Source organism: Harpia harpyja, chromosome 11, assembly GCF_026419915.1.
Source record: "Harpia harpyja isolate bHarHar1 chromosome 11, bHarHar1 primary haplotype, whole genome shotgun sequence".
Taxonomy (NCBI): Eukaryota; Metazoa; Chordata; class Aves; order Accipitriformes; family Accipitridae; genus Harpia; species Harpia harpyja.
In genome coordinates this window covers 18,706,327-18,728,199 of record NC_068950.1, presented here as the reverse complement: position 1 = coordinate 18,728,199, position 21,873 = coordinate 18,706,327, and the positions used below count along the sequence as shown (strand labels likewise).

At 35.4% G+C, this 21,873-nt stretch overlaps 1 protein-coding gene across 1 annotated transcript in view; it reads right to left on the bottom strand.

The window, feature by feature from the left end:
* Positions 1-392: 392 nt before the first annotated feature.
* Positions 393-21,873, bottom strand: part of CDC73 (cell division cycle 73) — a 126,356-nt gene continuing 104,875 nt past the window's right edge. Inside the window, exons 12-17 of the mRNA XM_052800598.1 lie at positions 19,793-19,828; positions 19,330-19,417; positions 11,678-11,839; positions 9,660-9,760; positions 6,112-6,253; positions 393-4,884 (exon numbers count right to left, since the gene is read on the bottom strand). Of these exons, the coding sequence (XP_052656558.1) occupies positions 4,848-4,884; positions 6,112-6,253; positions 9,660-9,760; positions 11,678-11,839; positions 19,330-19,417; positions 19,793-19,828 (566 nt within the window). The 3' untranslated portion in view covers positions 393-4,847. The remainder of the gene's footprint in view (positions 4,885-6,111; positions 6,254-9,659; positions 9,761-11,677; positions 11,840-19,329; positions 19,418-19,792; positions 19,829-21,873) is intronic.

Below are 21,873 nucleotides of genomic sequence, written 5' to 3'. Positions count from 1 at the left end.
AGACACATCAAAAAAATTAAGATTTATGGAAACAGTCATTAAACACAAGTTTATGACAGTTACGTGAGAGTTTAAAGGTTTAACCTCATGAGAAGTTTGTCTTCTTTCATTCAACAGTGGCTGTCCCCATCAGATTCTTACAAGACTTCATTTTAACCTGAACCTTCAAAACCACTGTTAAAATTTGGGCCCACTGATGCAGGCCAGAATTTATAATCTACAAACTCATTCAACCAAACCTTCCAGCAACTGCAGCTAAAGATTTACCTCTGACAGCTTTCTGTGATACATACAGGAACCTTGTGAAGCAAGTAACCAGTTTTTCTGAATTTTAAATAAAATAAATCTGAGCAAAAGAATTTACAGATACAAATGAAAACCATAAACCAAGATATTTTTCTTACAGATTTTATGTACCACCTCATATCTTTCAGTTTTATATGTGAACTAGTCTCTGCAATAAAGTTTCAAACATTTGAGATTGTTCTTTGCATTCTTATTAAAAAATTATAAAATTTTTGTTTAAAGTAAAATTAACACAGTAAATCAGTCTGGATGCATGGCCTGTCACTGTGTACTACCTACCAATGAATTTTGCTTGATTAAATCTCATTATTCTCAAACTTGCCCTCTATAATAGCATCACCACTGAGAAGAATGATCTACAGACAAGTCAATGACAGCTGAACAATGGACTTGATGTTACCCACTGGATCATAGTTCCATTAAGAAACCATCTTTATCTTTGTCAAGTGCATGAGCTCCACTTAAGCAACTTCATACTTAAAGTGATCTGTTTTCAATCACTGCCTCAGAATCGTTGTATCATGTTAACAGTCTTAGCATTACACAAAAACTACGCAGTTGCTACTGACGTACGTAGGTGTTCAGAAAACGAAAGCAAAACTGCCATCTCTCTTCAAAAAAAAAATCAGTTAAGTAACAAATGAGCAACCCCAAATATGACATTTGGAGATTCCAGTTTGTGGTACATTTTTGCACACACTAGTTGAACTGTAACCTACTTGGCCAACGGTTTCTTCAGACAGGGATTTTAATTTTTCATGAACACATTGCTCTAATAAAGTACTTGGCATTAGTTATGGCTTTTGAATTAAAATGCATTCATGACATTAAATTTTAAATTCCCTAAGCCATTAATTTTGACCAGCTTTTTTTTTTTCATATTGTGTTTGCAAGAATTAGCAACTAAGTGCATATTTCACCAGCAAAAGAATGAAAGCTGTACTAATAAAACTTAGTTTTGCAGGTCCCTGCAGAGAATGGTAATATTTTATACACTGCATATCAAATGAAAGCCAAAAACAAATTTGCTCTTCTGATAAAGGCTTATCTGTCAAATATCACATAATTGTTCAACTTACGATCAAGGGCAACTTAACACACAATCTGCTATCTACATTTTCTTCTGTATTCAGAAATAAAAAGGTTTACACCACTGCAGAACAGTTCTATAAATTGTCTAGCTTAAGCACCGACTTTAGTACCTATTTGTGAAACTATCTTGCTACAAAAATTTCCAGGTAATAACTAAATAGCTGAGCTTACTCAATTGAGGATGCTGATCTGCAGTTTCTTCAGGTATGCAAGTCCCTGCAGTTGCCCTACTTTACCTTACAAAAAAATGCCCCCTTTGTCTGCTTTATTCAGGGTAGCATTCAGAAAGCTCAGATAGTATAAATCACATGTATTTTAGTTTTTAATATAAAATCATTACTTCAGATATGTCTACTGGCCCCTATAACCTTGCTACTAAAAGAGATAATCACCTGCTGACAGTATGGGAACCCAATAGCAGACTTCAAACCAGTCTTCATCTTGTTTTATCGTGTTTCATCTCGTTTATCTTGTACTTATGAAACAGTGTAGAGTTATGACACTTAAGATGTTTAATAGAAACAGCCAGTTTGATATCCGATTCCCATGCTGCTATCATTCTACTGTTCAGTAAACTACAGTCAGTGAAGTAGCTCAGTTTTAGTTATACATTTTAACTGAGTACAATTTACACACTTTATACACCTCTAAGTAGTGCGTCAAATTTGCTCAACAATAAGAATGCAGCTCACTAAAACAGATGTCTGATCCTCCAGCTTCCCCAGTTCTTAGTATCGGTTTCCTTTACTACTCTACATTAACTTGTTGATAAATTAAGCATAAGTGTCTAAAATTCCAGCTGTTTTGCAAAATGCTGCTGTAAGGCTAAATTTTTAAGTCCAAGTAGTTTCATAATCTATGTGCAGTTATTTATGAAGGCAGCAGGAATGCTATTCTGACAACGTAATTAAACTTGCAATAATGTCAGCAGGAATCTGATTGCAAAATGGCTCATTTTATAAACATCACTACCTTTATGACTGACAAAAATATGCACGATCAGGTGCCGACTCCTTCACAAACACATATTTTATAACTTGTGTTGTAAATTGCTTGCAAGTACAAATTCTAAGATATTAAAGGTCTATGCTCAATCCCTAAAAAATGGCACAGTTCAATACAAAGATTTCATGGATTTTGCTCTTCTGCCAGTTTCACATCCATGTAACTTCACTAGTTTCAGAGGAGTTATTCCCAATATATACATAAATTTACATCTAAAGCAAGCCATCTCCGGTATACAATATTGGACCTGGGATTACACATGCGTTTAAAACACAAATGAAATACAGGACAGAGAAAAGATAATTGGACCTTGCCTATTTTAAGACCACTATATAGTCTGTATATCACAGCACACGAAGCACACATTTCTTCAGAATTTGCTTTTTAAGTTCGCTGCCCATTGTACAAATCTCTTTAAAACGGCATGGGCCACGAAGTACTGATTAAGTCTGAAAAAAATTACATTTCTCATTGGAAGTGTTTAAGAGTTAAAAAAAACATACATGATATCCCACTATTTAAAGCAGTAATAAACCCTAAATTGAACCACTTCCTCATGGTAGTGATTGCTGGGTTGATAGCCATTACAGCTTTTCTAACTAAAGTACAGGTTAAAACAAAGTATTGAATGTTTTAGCTCACTCATGTATGACACGGTTACATTTATAATAAGCTTAAGTATTGGGAAAAAACAGTCATTTGGTATTGACCAACTGCCCATACAAATAGAAGACCTTCTAGTAGTTCTGTATTGCCTGCTCTTCTAAAGTCACTTCACAGAATCCATTCAAAAATCCAGTGTCAATTTCTTCTAATGTTGGAGTCACTGGGGTTTTTTTTTTGGTGGTTTGGGTTTTTTTTACATTTCCATTAAGGCCATTTAAAAATAGTAGTCTCGATATAGCAGGGATGGAAACATTTAATTAAAGTCAGACCTCACAGTCTTCATAAATTTAAAACATAGTTTGAGAAACCTCTTAAGGAGATGTGCCTTCTGCATTTACTAAAAATGAAGGTAACATCAAATAAAAAGCAAAACTAAACAAGAATAGGTAGAACATTTTACTTTTGTCAAACCTTAAATGTAAAGTATATTAAAAAAACATGGTTCGGAAGTTCAGGAACAGGAATATAAACATGTGTTTTCTATCCCAGAAAAAAATTCATGCAGGTGTTACAGTATTCGATCATTCTCTACATCCACTGGTATGCAACATCAACTTAATGTTCTTAAATAGATACAGAGATACCATAAATTCATATAAGTACCAGGGTCTTCTGGCCTCAGTTATACTGTAGATCAAGAAAATCTGTTCTTTGGTAATTGGAGTAGGCTCATTTTCCAATCCAATGCAGGACTGTTAGGAGGCCATATCAGCCACTCATCTCAGAAAACTACAACTCCTGTGGACATAGTCTGGGCTACCTTTGTCACAAGATAATAATATTAGAGGTGGTCTTAGAGGTATAAATGTAAAGAAGTTAAAATTATTCATTCCTTGTGGCGGCTGTTTCAGGAAAAAAACATCCAAACTCTCTCCCCTTCTCTATTCATTGTTTAATCTAGGCAACATTTAGACTCATATGCAAAGGTATTTTGATAGATGGGAATGTACACATGCACACCTTCAGCTTAGAGAGACCTGTGTGGAGAATGGCAATTTAAAGTTAATGACTTGAAGGTATTCTTATAATAAAGTTTAAAGATTTAGTAAACTGGGACATTACAAATCCAAAAAAGTGTGTCTAGATTTTTCATCTTCCCTTTTTCAACAAAGACTGACAGAATATACATATACAGTTTGATGTTTTGATTTATCGAAAACAATTTTCACTTTGCTCAGTTTGCAAGTCCTATTGACTAAAATGTAGTATCATTCACAACAAAATATTTTCAGTAAGTGAAACAATAAGCAAAGAAAACCAAAACTAAGCTCAGAAGCTAAGTGGTTTAGAAAGCCTGGTAACATCTATATGTGTATAAGTGTGTCTATAATTTTTTTTTATACATTATATATATAGACACACACACACACACACGTGCGCACATGCGCACATGCATACACACATTTGTAACCTGCAGTGAAGATCAATCTATTTTCTATAAGGAACAAAACACATTATTTAAAAATGTGGCTAATTTAACAAAACAGAGAAGAAACTGCTGCTATCAAAATATACAATTTGGATTGCAGACTAGAAGGCTAACAACATTAAAAAAATAGTTTTAAGCAAAACCCCTTTGCTTCTGAATAAGAACAGGTATCATCAACCTGCCATAGCATGAAGCATCCAAACAAGATTTTATAAAAAGTTTAAACTGTGACCCTTCTTCATTTGTAAAGTTCTTGACATATCACATAGTGTGAGCTCTGGTCTCCAAACTGGAGCACCTTTCATTTTTCTCAATCCGTACTTCAGGAAATAAATGGCAACTGAAGGATTCAGAATCTCAAGTGAGATTTGTGCTTTACCATATACCTGAAAAAAATTAACAGAAGACAACATTACTACTCTTTTCGTATTTATAGAAATTTTACTCTCAGGAATAATATGCACAGACTTTGTTAAAACAAAATTCTTAGAGAACTAGCAATTTGCCAAAAAGATGCAGTGTCTTATATGCCATGGAGCTCTGCATTATGCACCACATCTGTCCCACTAAAAGAGTCAGCTAAAACCTTTGAAGAAAATTCATGTTTTCCAAAGCATCACATAACTTCTAGCATTGGAAGACTGTTGTGAAAGATAACTCTAGTTCATTCTGCGAATTCAGATATATAGTTTAGCTGAGACTTTTAAATAAGAAGCCACAGAATGTTTGATGCTTGGAATTTTCAAAATTCCGATAGGATTTTTCCTTTTGAAATTCACTCAATCATTCAAGCAGTTTGCTGTGCAATCAACATGAAAAGATAAAATATTCAGGAAATGCATGGACTTCTCCCTTCCCTCAATATTTCTTCAACTGCTTCATGGTAAGAAACTTTCTTCTCTACAACTTGAAAAAGGTATTGCAATGAGCTTCCTGAGATCACAGAGAAGCAGAGTCAGAAGCAATGCTGCTCTTCACAGAGCTGCTGGTGCTCCTCCATCCCTCGCTTCTCATGAAAGGCAGGGCTAAGGACTTGGAAGGCCCCTAAGATACAGAAGAATTGCCAGTCCAAAACTCATTATGTGCCATATCTTTTTTGACTTCCTCTTCTACCTAGTGCTGTGGACTCAAGGGCATCAGGATAAGATAATGCTTTGTGGCTCTTTACCTTAAGGTAGTTTCTCACCTTTTCTAGACTGTAATCTAGTGAGGTGGAAACAGAAAGAGAAGAGCTTGTAAGCTCAGAAGTGCAGTCCAAGGAGAGGGCTGGAGGAAAAAAGGAAAACTCTACACCACCTAGCTTGTTCTCCATTCCTTTCCTTCTGCCTGAAGGGAGATGGGGAATCATGCTACTAATCAATGATTAATGGTAACTACCCTTCCTTTAAATCCATGCATATTACACTGTGGAGATTATTATTTATAGTCTGTAAGAAAATATAGCGGTATATATTTAACCGTATCATTGGGGAAAATCTAAACAAGCAGTATTTTCAAGCTAAAACATTGTTCAGATGTTTACACTGTATACAATTCCCTTGTTGCCGTAAGTCTTCATTCCCACCAAACATCATAAGAGCATGAGCATTAAGGATTTTCAGCAGGAAACATACCTGTCCAAAGTTTCCCAGAAGCGTAGAAATACTGGCCTGTCCAAGTGTCTTTTGTGGTAGCTTAGTTCTAACACTGTTACATCCCATTTCTGTACATTTGGATCCAGACGTACTTCATCATATTTGAGATGAAAAGCTTTAACTACAGGAAACAGGAAAACATTTAATGTACAAACATGATGACTTTACAGTGTTTAACTATTAGTCAAAAAGAATTTCCACCCCGCCCCTCTTTTTTCAGAAACAGAGCCTGAGAACAAAATTAATGAGTCCATCTCTCAAGAAAGTCAACTAGTTAATAAAGGGCACTGAGCTAAATATAGTGGTTGGTGGCCACTATCAGGTTTTCATGCTATTACAGGTTTAAGTGAAAGGGCAGCCCCTATTTTTGGATGCATAGATTCTAGGAGAATAGCAGAAACTTAATGCCAATTCAAGCACATTTTCTTTGGGAAGCAAAGAAGTTCTTTCTGAAAATCTTTGAACTGTCCAAGAATTTTAAAAAAGAAGCATTTCTGAGACCATTGAGAAGGAAGCCTGGCTATTTCCTGCAGGTCTGCGTAGAAGACTTAGAGCAGAATACCAGTGTAACCCCCCAAATGCTACATGAAGCATTCTGAGAAATTTAGAATCATAGAATCATTTAGGTTGGAAAAGACCTTCAAGACTGAGTCCATTTAGTAACTGCCAATTTCCCCTGATTTAGTACTCACTTAAAAGTGGCAAAATATTAACAGTTATTTTGCTCTTGGGAAATACTGTCACATGTGAATTATATAAAGCCTAAGCATTAACACAGTGAGTATTAAAATCTTCTGGCGATTCTTTTTGATTTCCTTAGCCAAATCATAGTTTTGACATAATCCAGTGCAAAGTAGTTAAGTCTTGTACAATTCCTATCTGGTAGCCAATCTGATGCAGTTTCTATTTTGGATATTATTGGAGAAGTAAAGCAGAAGCATTTGACCAGGCTTGTGGAAACCAGTTAATTTTAATGCCATGGTCATATCTTTTCTGGTACCACACTCTTCATTTTTTCTTCCACAAAATCCACCTACAATTTTAGCTAAATGGCTAAAATGAATAAATAAATAAAGCAGTCCCCTTTTCCAGACACAGGTCAATCTATACAATGATATATCTAGGAGCTTTCTAGGAGATTGGTATCTGAAATTAGCTTTTTTTTCAATTGATAAACTAAAGAAGTGGTCATCTGGCTTGTACCATTGCCAGATAAATTTCCAAGCTTTGTGAATGAAAAGTAAGAATACATATGCATCACCTTTGCTATACAAAGTTGCATGTTTTAAAATAACTCCAGAGCAAGCAAATAAAGATACACAGGGTCTATGCATTTACAGAAAACTTAATCAATACCTGACAGAATCTCTGCATTAAGGTTAAACGATACTGAGCAGAAGATAACTCACTTCTTAATTGGAAACAAATCAGTCTTAAAACTGCACACTAATATGCTCTAGCAGCAAAACCTTTAAAATTGTATTCAAAATTAAATATTTGTTCATTAAAGTGACACCATCCAAAATTTCACCTCAAACATTAACTTGCAGATGCAAAAATAAGCTTGTTTACTACGCTAACATTAAACACTCAGACCACGTGTAAAGAAAACTAAGGAGAACAATTTTAGAGACTCAAGCAGCAAAATGCTACATGACATAGCAACTGAACAAACAAAACCAATTTAACAGGCTCTGGTCCAATAAAAATTTTATTGAGGAATTCTTTATGGTAAGCTACCTGCTTGTTTTCCAGAGTGACAGTGATAAGCTTTCAATATTTGCTAATCACCACAGACCCAGTGACTTACATAAAGAAATGCAAACTGCAGATGAAACAACGAACTGTTGCAGATCCAAGAAACCACATTTATGAAGACTATTAAAGACTATTAATATGGGCAAAGCAATAGCTCCAGGTAAAGGTAGACACATACAACCAGACTGACATTGGATGTGCTCTCTCCATTGACACTGTTTTTATTTTAAGGAATGAGTGAAGTCATTAGGAAAAGCCCTAGAGATACTCTTATCAGGAAAATATTTTAAAAATACCTCAGCTTGGAAAAACAGAATGCATTTCTAAAATTAAAAAAGGTCCATTTCAATTTATCTTTACGAGAAAAGTAAGAACAGGTATCCTTCTTTCACTTGAAAAAGATAAGAATTTGTACACCTTCAGACTGAACTACACAGGCTATGATTTTGATCTTTTGGCATAGTGAAGACTTCAAAAATGTCAAAGCATGTCATAACAATTTCTATGGCCCTCTATACATCTACATATTCATAATGTTAAAATTAATAGGAACTAGCATGCAACTACTAGCTAGACCTTAAATATTTAACAGCATTTTTCTTGGTTTTGCTTTTTACAATTTCCATTTTCTCTATATATTCATTTTGAAGTGTTATTTTTTTCTTTCATTAGTCTCTTTTGTTAAACTCTCTCCTGTGGTGTATTTTTTCTTTTACATTGGCTTTCAGGCTCTTTCTCTCCCTGCTCATTCTCAATCCCCCCTTAAGCAACTCATTCTATTTTCTTGTTCACAGATACATCCTTAGCCTTGTGTCTGTTTTCTTTTTTTGCTCCTTACCAAACTAGCATTCTCTTTCTGCCTTCTACCTCACATACCAAATATGTGCACACATAAAACCTGATCAAACTTGTTTCCCCATCACACTGACTGGAAGATGACAGACTGAACTAAGTCTTTTGGCTTGGTTTTCTTTTTTTTTTTTATGTGTGTGCGCATTGGTTTGGGTTTTTTGGGGGGTGGGTGGGTGGGTGTTTTTTTTTTTTTTTTTAAAACCTGTAGCTCAGAAACTACTGGACACTCTAAAAAGGTCTATTTTCTAAGGCAGCTTTACAATGAAGCAACAGAGACCAGAAGCTGACAGTTGCTTTAATATTATCGCACACATTACAGTCAGAAGAGTGAACTGTGTGAGAAAAGTGCAGTGGTGCAGTGTGTCTCAAAGCATACCAGGCATAATTGTGATAACTCAGAAAACCTGTTCAGATCTATACAGTGATAACAACTAGCTCACAACGTAAAAGTATTTGTATCTTATTAAACTTCCAAGTTTTTGTCAGACACCAGATCATATTTGTAAAGCTTTCTTAGTGAAATACTAGGTGATCAATCCTCTGTTCAAAGTAGTAATGAAATGCGAAGACAGCCTGTAAATCTGTTATCTATGAAGTGTTGTAATATACATTGTCTTTTCACCTTTTTTTAGAAGCTTGGAAAATAAATTTATACACTAGCTATTTCTGAGCTTCTTGTAAAGATGACAGCTTTGAGAAGATTTCCATGAGCTTCCACAGGTCAGAACAGAACAACTGCAGAGGGCGCATAAGTATCTGCCATCTGTGCAAAGACCTAAGCCCCTGTCTTCTCAACCACCTGAGTCCAACAGCACTTTGGCAGTACTTTGCCATAAGCATAAACACCCCATAAAAAAAAACCCAAACAGAATAACAAACCCCAAACCACTTAAAAACAAAACATAAAAACCCCTTACTTTTTGCAAAGATATCAACAGGTGATCCATCAGGCAAGAGCCAAGGCCAGCCTTTGAACTGCCAAGCAGGACCCTGTACAAACACTGCCACCACACGATCCCTACGAACACAGAAAGAGACAGACACGTTGATGGCCCTGAACATTTAAATTACATGCTTTCTTAAACAGGCAATATACCTTAGCATAGTTTCTTATTTTACTAACAGCAGTATAGCACATTGAACAACTACACCTCCAGCACAACTGCCTTTTTTTTTTTTTTTTTTTTTTTGCTTAACAGAGAAAAGTTATTTTTCTGGACTTTTAGCTCCATCCCTTTGCAAAACGCAGCTCAGTTTCCCATGTTAGATTCATAAGAAGTTGAACAGTGTTTATTTCTGGTCATTATTACTTTGCTTTTAAAAAGTGCTCCAACCTTTTAGAGATAATCTTCTATGAACGATGTAAACTGAGATGTATCAATTTAAAAGCCTTTATTCTGAATACTGTTAACTTCTATTCTAAAAATTTATTAGAAGAGACAGCTGCTAAATTTCTGCAAAGTGCATCATTTATTGTAAGGGTATGTAACCATTACCTGCAGTCTAAGAAAATAAATTTGTGATTAAGATGAAGCTTTTACATAAATAAAATTAAAAAACCCAACACATTTGAGAACAAATGACCTCCCACATATGGTCTATCTTTTTCTTGAATATTTACATCATCCAACTATGGTTCCTACCTACTACAACAAATAATTACCTCCCTAATCTAATCCCCAAATTTAACTCATTGTAAAGTCTACCAAATCCCAAATGGAAGAGATTAATCAAGGTGGAGTTTTGGGGGTTTTTTTTGTTTTTTTTAAAGGACAGACTAAAGCTTTGCCATTTAAAATGGTGTTACAGGTTTTGTAATGGCTAACAGTAAAAACCAAACCAAAACAAAAAAACCCACAGCAGCAACATGTTAATTTCTAGATACTAATATCTGATTCTCCCTTGGATAAAAACAAACTAAAAGAACGACCTCACTTCATCTGTTTGGTCAGAAGCACTTTAGGATCCATTTCAGATGGTTCATAAAGGTTTGATCATTAAACATTAAGTGCTATTTGATATTTAGAATTTCAAAACCACGGATTTCTGATTAGTTCAAGTTCTCAACAGAAAGAACAATTAATTTAGGAACAGAACTGTTTCAAAATATTCCTCTCCATTAAAATCTACTTTGGAAGTTACTAAACCACCAAAAATGTCATCATGTGTGTCTAAAATCTTCACACTTATGAGGAAGAAATAAAAATTTTGCCTAATTCATTACATCAAATAACAAAAATATGTTTCTCCAGAATTTTCCTGCTCAAAGAAAAATATGTTTTCATAGCATCAAAGAATAGGCTACAGACAAAATAATCTTTCCAGCTTTTTCTTAGAAGTAAAAGCTATCTATGATTTCTTTTCCCCAACTGGGGCTCTCCCTTCAGAAGTAATCTTACATCATTGAATCCAATTCAATGAATGTGGTTCAATACTGAAAACATAGTTCAGTCTTTACTGTCTGATGTGCTTGCTTTCTTTGTTAAACTATTAAAAAAGTTAGAATGTCAGATGCTGAAGGCCTGTAAACACATCTTCCCAACAGACTCTCATTCAGAAAGTGGAAAAGAAAGCAGGATTTTTCTCTCAGCTCATGTTTCAGTGACTTGCACACTACACTATCACGAACCAGAAAATTAATATGAGTATTCCTATTTGAATTTCTGGAACATTTCCAGCAAACCTATAAAAATAAAATTAATTGTGCTGCTCACACTGTTAGAATGTAGAGTGTTGCGATTTCTTAAGACCTTTTAAATAAGTTTAGTTTCATATTATTTTCACCTGCAGAAAAGACTCCTTCACAGTTAACAATCCAATCCATTCTTATATCTGTATCTTCACTTTTTAGTGAATTTAGTAGCATTTTATTGGTCCCCTCCAAATTCTGCATTCTCCTGGTTAAGAAATTTTGTAAAGGAGAAATCTGTTTTACCAGTCTTGTGGCATAAGTTTCAGAGGTTGGTCTACTACTCGATAAGGTACAGTAACGCTGACTGTAGTTCCCCCAGGCTGCATCTGATCCTTCCTTCTCTGTATTAGAGTTTCATTCTCTCGTTGACAGCCTTGTTTCTTCTTCTCATCTGATGGTACAAACCTTGGGGAATAAAAAAAACATTCAGTAGACAAAAGTAATTTATTTGATATAATCAGCAGGAAAAGTAGCAGCTTTATCAGAACGTTGCATTATTGGCAACAGTCACTGAAGCCATCTCATTTTCACTATGCCAAGCCTCTATCACTACTCATTCAGAACAGCAAAAAATATAAGAATAATATTTCATAAGCCCTTATGATAAAAACAGTTGTACTAAAAGGTCCTCTGCCTCTCAAAACTACAGCCTGACCTGTTCTCATACATTTGTGGCACTCCCTGCCGACCTTACCCAATACATTTGCAGATGAGGAGCCACATCACAACCCGCTAAATGGCTATAACTCATTATTTTTAGTGATCAAGGGTAATGTGAGGAAGCTTGGGCACTAAGAAACAATTGCTTCCTGGAGCAAATTTTAGAGCTCTTGCTCTTGGAGCCATCAGAATTATGTTTTTTGAAGAAAGCTGGGATTTTTGGTCAAAAGGTTTTTGAGTGAGGTTTTATTTTTTTGGATTACAGTGATTTTACATTATCAATGACTCATCTGGTTACTATGATATATATATACTACAACTCTATAATTTTTTTTTTTCCTAAATAGCTTCTCTGATAGATTAAGTGCTCAGAAAATAAGGATGATGTGATCCTCATGTCTTATGTAATATCTGTATGACACAAATAAATGCTTAAGATGCAAGGCTCCCCAAATGAATTACAGATCTTTTGTTTTTGAAGTGGGGGGCTGAAAAATAAACAAACAAAACAATTCCATTTCAAGAGTCTCTTCTTTATGGCAATAATAAAATAACATACACAGAACAGTTCTCAAAATTGGCATCAGAAACGTGAGAGTAGCGTGAGCCTTTTTACTGATGAATCTCAGTGGGTTTTGTCAAAAGGAAAGATAACAAAATCATGAATGTTATAGAACTAAAACTGTGTCACAGAAAGGTGAGCTGGTGTGACCAGTAACACCTGCTAGGCCAGCAACAGAGCAGAGCTCAGACCTATGTTCTCCTAATATTCTATATAGAACCACCCAGCTGCACTACTAACACTGTTTGCCCTTACATTTCTTTTCTAAAACTTCTGATAAAAAGAAACACTGTTTCACTTAACTGCAAAAGTTCTCACCAGTATTGGTGCTACATTTTGAAAACACAGTACTCTACATAATTTGTAAGATTTCTCTTCATTATAGTACAGGCGGTGCTTTTTAAAAGTTTACTACATTTTTCAGGTAAGTTGTTTGCACCGTTTCCATTTGTTCTCTTCAACCTATTTCTGTTTGAATACTAAAAACCAATTTGATTGTGCTTAAACAGGCAGACTGCACTTTCTATTGCTGGAAAAATAGAAGAGAGGAATGAAAAATGAAATATGAGGAAAAATTCATTATTCAGTCAACTTGAAAATACTAGTTTCTGCTAACATCTTATATCCAATGAGAAAACGGCATTTGGGGGAAAAAAAAAAACCCTAACAAAAACCAAGTTTTAAGGCAGCACGTGGAAACTGTCAATAAACCTTCAAGCAAAACTATTTTACTTTGCTAACATAAATAAACAGATGAAGCCCCCCCATACTCTTCATGATTTAACAGTATTTCAAAAACAGAAAGTCACAATGAATTTCTGAAGTGTGCGTCCAAACACACACAACTGCACCGGAAAATTAAAAAACCCAAAACTGCAAAAGACTACGAATTGTGCATTAAAGTTGACTAGTATTGCAAATACAGAAAAAGCATTACAGATGTTAAATGATAAGCTACAAATTAAATTATACTTATCTGTCTAGTACATGTAAGACACCACCATTCCAAAGAAAATACAGACAGAAAAGCTATACAGGATACACTGGGAAAAAGTACACTTAGGCCACCTAGAATATTCTAAAAAAAGTTAAGACAGTCATTTCACCAATAATTGAAGTAATTACAAACCAGTTAATATCAACACATATTTTATCTACCACAACCAACTGACACATACAATTGCGTGCTACACACAGAAGCGTTCAACACAGTTCTACTTTGGAAAAAGCTACTAAACGTGACATCAGAATTAAGTATTTCTAGTCAAGTCGTTAATGTAAAAACTCAGAAGTAAGGTACAACTTTAATCATGAGCATACCTAATGGCCTGTCCTGCCAACGTGTTGCAGGCTTGGCTTTACCAATACTAACTGATAGGAAACTGTATTTTATAACTTAAAATGAGGATTTGCTTGGTGGTCTTGAGCTTTTAAGAACACCATTCATGAGTCTCTCCTCACCCATCAGAATTAAGGAATCTCAGCTGGAAAGATGGAAATAAAACGTTTTTTGGTTTGGTTTGGGTTTTTTTTAATAATTTTAAAAAATTACAAAAAAACCCTCCTCAAACATCTTTTACCCAAGTGGCAAGGTCTATATGAAAAGCCAGAATCACCTAAAATGGGGGAGTGCTTGAAAAGAATTTCTTTATTACATGTCCCATGCACTAAATGAGAACAAACTCTTACAGAATATGTAAATAAAATGCAGCCATACGTACACTACAGCGATAATCAAATATTCATATGAACAGCAATCTAAAAGGTCACATTTTCAGTTTAATTTGTAATGTGAGGAAGGAAACACATTTTAAATGGAAACAGGAAAGCTAGCCACCCCAGGCCAAATTAGACAAGAAGCGATATTGCTATTCTACAGTCTAACAATTTCACCACTGCATCCAAGACCCCTCAAATTTGGCTGAAACAGGCATTCTCAATTCTACTTCTAGCTTTAAATGTTTCTGTGTTTAAGAATTCATTTCAACACTAGTTAATTGACAGTTTCTCTCCATTTCAGCTAGAAACTGCGTTAACAGCCATTAAGGCACCATTCGGTTGTGCCTCAGTTATGCATCTTCTAGACAACAGCTTCAGTTTTATTTACTGTAAAAATCTGAATATTTTTGAACACATTTCTCCAAGAGAGAACATAAAATATCTTATCTGAATTTTCCAAAGAAAAAAATATCAATGAGCAGATTCACACGGAACAGTAGAGAAGATAACTGTCATAAAGAAAGCACTGAAGGAAAGGCTTACATATATGTACACAGAGTACAGGAATAAATGACAGCTTACAGATAGTTTATGAAATATATGCTTGCATTTCCGGGAACCATTGATTCAGTAAGTATAATAAAAGCCATGTGCTCAAGAATTGAGAATCAATAGAAATGACTGTATGATTACAGATATAATTATGGCTTACTCCCTCGCTACCTGGACATAAAAGACAAGCATAAGAAATCTGAGTATTAAAGGAATCACCAAAACCCCCATCTTCTCTTGGGAATTATTTGCCACAATGCTATAGTGGGTGGCTTAACTACACATTTGTACTTGACACCTTTTTAATCATCCAACACACTAGAAATCTGTTCTGAAACCTGACTGTGCCAGAGCTTACATTTTTTTGTTGCTTCTCCAGATTACTATTCCCTAGTAAAAAAAAAATAATTAAAAAATCTGTATCTACTTAGAATCCATTATTATACCCCTACTAGGAAATTAATAGCACTCCATTCTCTTGCTGTTAACTGCCAAAATCATTATCCACACAAAAAACGGTGCACACTCATTTTACAAAGACAGCAGGTCCCTGTCCCAAGGTAACAGGCAAGCGATTGAACAAGATCAAATGATGGGAGGTAACTGGTAAGGTACTATCCACTGAACTGCCAGAGCTGCTCATGTCTAAGCTCTAAACTCATATCAATTGCTAGCATTAACTTTAAAACACTTTCACTGAGGTCAGGTCAGTACTTTCTGGCCCCCAACTCAGGCATACTGAAAAATGCATGGACAGAGAATAAGGCAACTCCAATGCAGGACAGTAACTGAGATCATTGTAATATACATTTGATTGCGTTTAGAACTGGAGACTTATTTTTACAACCCTCTCAATATTTTTGTCAGATTACAATATCACCTGTTTTTGCAAGAGAACAAAGCTTTTTTTTGTAATACATCATGCCTCAATCTTTCAGATAGTTTGCTTGATATCAAAGCTGGATAAATCCCAGTGAGTTGCCTGGCCACATATGGTGAAACACATCATGAGTAAAAGCATCATCATAATAAAAATACATAATCATAATCTAATCATTTACATCTGCCTGGTATAATTCCTGCCTTGCTTTTGTTCCATGTAAAGCAGAAGCATTGCCTCTGAAAAGCCTAGCTTCAGATATGCTCAAATACTTAGTCTGGAAAGCCAGATTTTACACAATAATTATGATATTCAGTTCAGATATTGAATAAGAATAAAGTGTATTATATGAAATATTTTTTAAGAAGCTTCACAATATACCATGAAGTATTGCAGTTCTGATTTTAATTGAAATGATATCTTTTTAGTATTTTAGAAACTCTTCATTTTTATCTTATACTTGAATCCTTAGAAAAATAACTTTCAAAAAAAAGGTTATGAAGAATATTTGCATATTATACAGCATATGAATTATAAATATTACAATTATATACAGAAATGTCCCCCTACAAAAACTAAGTTGCAACAAATATACCCAACAGACAAATCAGATATCTTAAAAAATAAAAATCTTAAACCAGTAATATGCTTCTGGTTTATCATTATACATGATTCTACTCATGATAGCATTCCTGCTTTCCCCATTCTCTACCTCAAAACAGAGCATAACATTAGTGATGAATTAAAGATGCTAAGCATCACATAAATGTCAGCCAAATTTGGCAAGAAAAATAACACCAACATACTATGAAGCTATGAAAAGGCTTACTAAAAACGTTGGTATAATTAGTAAGTTTCTTTTAGTTCTTGACAATTGAATTTAATGCCTACCATAGTACTAGATGAAGACTATCCTGTTTATTTTACAACAAACAACGTAAAATATCTGTCAATGATACCACGATTACTTTTTCTCACATCCAAAGTGACAATGCATTGCAGTCCAGTTACTTATAAAAAAAAAAAAACATCCAGCACCCTAGACAAAAACTATCCTAGAAGACAGGAATTCCCAGCTATGACTGTAAGTTTTGATTTTAAGTGGTTTGATCTCCCATTACAATTACAGCTTTGTTCCTTGTTTTGTTTAAAGAAACATTTAAATGGAGGGAATAGCAAAAGTTGGTTTTATTTATGAAACCCAAATACTCATTCTTTATTATCACACACTTCATGGAACCGTGCTGCCTCAGGTATCAGGCATGGAAGAAAGCTGCCCTGTAAACAGCCTGTGTATCACAGCTTCCATACCCTAACAGTCCCAGGGGCCTCATTCTCCCGGGGTTCTCCTACATTTCTTAGCAGTCTCCCCTGCAATGGCTCTTACTCTTCCAGCTCCAAAAGTCCCTTCTCCTCGTGCTATCATTGATGTACTCTGATGGCTAATACAAGCAGACTGATTACCTCTAGAAATACAAGAAATTCAAGTCTACCTGCACCTTCCTCAACAGGGGTAAGGGAGGCAGTATTAATTTGGATGTGTCTTTTCTATCTGGACAATATTTCTTTATTCCAAAACTTGTGGCAATGAGATGTGTCTTCCAAACCTCTACTCTTCTGTCAATTTTAGCTGAAAGTGGGAAATGAGTTAAAGGCGGCAGTGACTTAGAGGCAGAAATTAGATAAGTCTTCTTTCCTTGGAAAACCATCACATATCTATCAATTACACTCTACATCAAGGCTAGTTCTACACTCTGCATACCTGAACAGTAAAAACAAACCCTGCAGCCATTCCTAAACAAACTACTTGCATAAATTTGAATGCCAAAAAAAAAAAAAAAAATACAGGCCAGGTGGCGTATTTTCTAGAAGCGTGCTAGAACTGTCATGGCTAAATTAATATTTTGCTCTTCTAAATTCTGCTATTGAACTTCTGATTCATTAACATACCTTGCTTCTTCAGTTTGTCTTTCACACTTGTTAACTACATCAGTGTCCTCCTTTGAACCCTTAAACATAATTTCATCTTTTCCTGGATCGTGTTCTTTGTACTCTAACGATCAGCGTCCTCTTGGGGCAGATTTCGAGAAGTTAACTGTAGCTCTACCCCAGTGGAGCTGAAAACAGTGCAAGCCTCCTAGCACAGACATACTTAGACAGGACATATTGGTGCTTTATTCCATTATAGGTATTCCTGTACCAGAAAGTCACAAATTACACAGACATAAAATCCAGGGCTTGTAGTGGTGAAATTTTTTCTTAAACAAAAAAACCCCACATAAACAAGCAACACTCTCTGTCAACACAATTGTATCAGTCCAGTTACTGCTTGCACATTAAGCTATAACGTTAAAAGCCAGCCTTATCTCTGATTAAATATTTCGGAAGAGGCACCAAGAGTCCAGTAAGCTTACTGGATCTTTGATGATATATGGCAGTAGTCTAGGAACTAGAAATAGCTGGAGATCAGAAGGCATCTGGTATCTCACAGCAGTTTTAACAAATTCTAGGGCAACTCCAGTGAAAGCTGTAGCACCACAATAAGGACAGCCCATTTTTGAAGAAAAGCAGTGTATAGTCTCATAAAGGACAAGCAAAATGCTGAGGTGGAAGAAAGAAGAGCTCTCCCTTTTTTCAACACACCATTGCGGACCATCTATAACAGTGTATTTCTCTGTGAAAAAGACTGCCTGTTTCAGAAAAATTAACTGGTATTAACCTATAGGCAACTCTAAATACCATGATCTGTTGGACAAGCAGAAAGATGGGTTTTTTGGTGGTTTGTTTTTTTGGGGGTTATTTTTGTTTTTGTTTTACCATAACAGTGAATTTTACCTGACCACAAAGAAAGTAATTTGCAATGTTGATTGCATTCAGCCATAATGAATTAAACCTTAGAATCAGATGTGTGATGCAATAAACAAGTTTTAGCAACTCATTAATTCCCTGAATGAATTTGCATCAATACTTAATGACAATGCTTTATTCTTATTTTTGTTATATGTGAACTTTAAAAGAATTCTTTATTTACACAACCAGCTGACCTGCTCAGCTGATACAGCCATTTATTTAGATAGAACAGAGGCCACCCTCCGGTCGCCTTCCCCTTTACAGTAACTGTGGTCGTTTCCCAAAATCTTTTCTGAGCTCCATGAGCACATTGCCCTTGCTCATCTTCTCTAAGTCTTCTTCCATTATAAGGGTTCATTGATCAGTTGCACAGGTGTGCACGTATGTTATGTAAAAGAAAACCACTATAGATATTAGAAACGGTACTGTAAGACTTTCTTATCAATCTGCCCATTTGGCCCACAGGTCACAACTGTGCAAAAGCTCTGAAAAGAAGTTTTCGCTTTTTTCCTGCTATTCCAGAGGCATTAATTTCTTTTATACTTTGGTTTGTAAAACTAGCTTATCGTGAGACAGTAGATACTCCCTCTTGCTTAATTACTAGTTTGGTACTAGTACACCTTCGTATCTGAAAACAATTTTTTATACAGCATGTTCTAATCAGCTACTTACTTCAGATCTTGCAGAAGGTCCTTTGCATTAAGCATCGTTATTAAAGAGGTCGTGGCTGCTGGAATAATGATTATGGGAGTTCGAGACCCTGGAGAGATAATACAGTCACATTTGCCTGTTGTTTTTTTGTTGTTGTTGTGGTTTTGGTTGTTCCCCCCCCGCCACCTTTTTCATTAAAGGAACTGTACATAAAACGAAAACTCTTGCTTAACAGATCAAAATCATGGAAAAATATTCAAGGAAAATTGTAGTCAATCTTTTCTAAACTGAGGTTTTCGTTCACCAAAAAAAGCGTACCCCTGTATCAGGACTCTCTAAATATGGGTAGGACCCATTTAGCAAAACAGAATGCTGTCTGTATTCCACTGCTTGTTTATATTATTGCTTGTGGTTCCAGCAAAAGATAAGAGTGGGCACAATTCACACAAAAATGAAAAGGATCATGTAACTAAAATTGACTCGCCTTTTTTCTGGTTTGGAGGTGGTCTTGCTTGAGAAACTGAGAAAAAACAGAAAACATGGCAGAATGACTAAAACATAAATACAAACATCATTGTAAGGCAACATTTCAATGTTTTTAGTTGCAGGAGTGAACAGAGAAGAGTCACACTATCGTCATTAGATCATTTTCACAGATGCAATACACAAAGTTGAAGAAGAGATTTATAACTTGGGTCTCAGTATTCAGAAGACAAACAGCTTTTGACTGTCTGAAACATGTTAGGACATGAGTCAATCTCTCCTAATTTTACTTAAACTAGTCATCCCTCTCCATCCTCCTCAAAAGGTCGGCGCACTATAGCATTGACAAAAATTGTCAGCAATCTTGAAAAAACTGCTTGTAGATCTTAAGTTCAATTGGGCTGAACCAACAGGAAGACTGTTGCATAACAAACTAACCTTTACAGACCCTCACCTTTTCATTAATAGTTATTACTGTACACGGTATCTGTAGGATTTAGCTATCCTTAACACATACAGAACTCTCAACAATCAAAATCTGAATTTCAGGCTTACTCCAGTTAATTTTTGATTGCAGTTTGAGTTACATAGCCTCTTTGGGTGCCAGAAACGGTGAAACTTGACAGATATGGTAGCACTCAAGAAAAAAACAAAAAACAAAAAACACCAGGAAAAACCCCACCAAACAAAAAAAACCCAACAAAAAACCCCAAACCACCAAACAACAACAAAAAAAACCCCACACAAAGAAAATATACTGGCCAGACAGAAAACAAAGTATTCCCCCTAGCCCCCCAATAAAATGTTTCCGTTTCAGGCTTCCAAGTTGTGACCTCCTCAATATGGGAGATACTTCAGTCCGAAGTTGCAAAAACATGTTTCTTCACTTTGGTGCTATTACTGAATAACCTGGCTTCCTCCAAATAGACATTTTATAGTTCAGTTTTCAGGAGTCCTAGCTTAAGGAAAGAACTGTTGTGCCTGATAATTATCATCACATGTGTTTATCCTAATTCACAAAATCAGAAAATGGTGAGTAGTAGAAAGATTGATGCAGACTAACTCCAGTCTCAACTGCTACTATGCACGACAAATTTCATTAATTGACTTCCAATTTCATAGCACCAACTTGTTCATGTTTATTTATGACCAACTGTTTCAGAAACTTCCTAGAACAGTATAAATATTCACAACACAGTTGCCATTGTTGAAAAATTGAGACCATATCCTTAATTATCTTTTCCTGACACTGTCAAATGCACAGATATAATTGGCAACACTATATTGAACTACATGAACTTTACCTACCCAGTGATTTTTTTTCTTTTTTTTTTTTTTAAATCTACGTATCTCCTTAATGTAAAAATGTTCCTGAAATACATGGCAACATTAGCTGATCCCCCCCCCTTCCAAGTGGGGGGATGGGGAGCATCTTTAAGAAATTTGATAGCTGTACCAAGCCAGGTTAGTAGAAAAGTTGGTACTGCAGAAATATGCAGAAAAAAACCCTTAAATTAAAAGCACATCTCAAATATTTTTTCAAATCAGTATTGTACAACTGTTTTGTCCAATTCAACTAACGCTTATATGCACAGGAGCAGCATCCTGGAAATTGCACATTTTAAATACTTTGACTGCTAAGAACAGAGCAACTGATTTTTTTAAAAGTTCCAAACCCCAAAATATCCTAGAACAGGCAGAAAGCGAAATCTTTTTTTTTTTTTAATGAAGCAGCATATACTGTTTTCACACTGTACCTCTCTTCAATTTACAATATAGAGGCAACATAATGGATTAGATCGGCCTTAGAGAACTACAATATCAGTATAACCTATACAATGTACAAAAAATACACTTCTGACAGTTAATGTCCATGAAGTCACAGCTAGCAGTAGGGACCTGTGACAACTCAGACTTCTGTTCTTGCCACTACTACCCTTTCCATACTGCTGTCTGTCAACTCCATTTGCATTATTATGCTTAATAGGGCTAGTGAGATAAGTATGACAGGTAGCATGACCTTTCTAGTACCAAAAAAGCAAACAGAAGAATCTGTGCACAACAGCATTTAGGTGTGCTGAG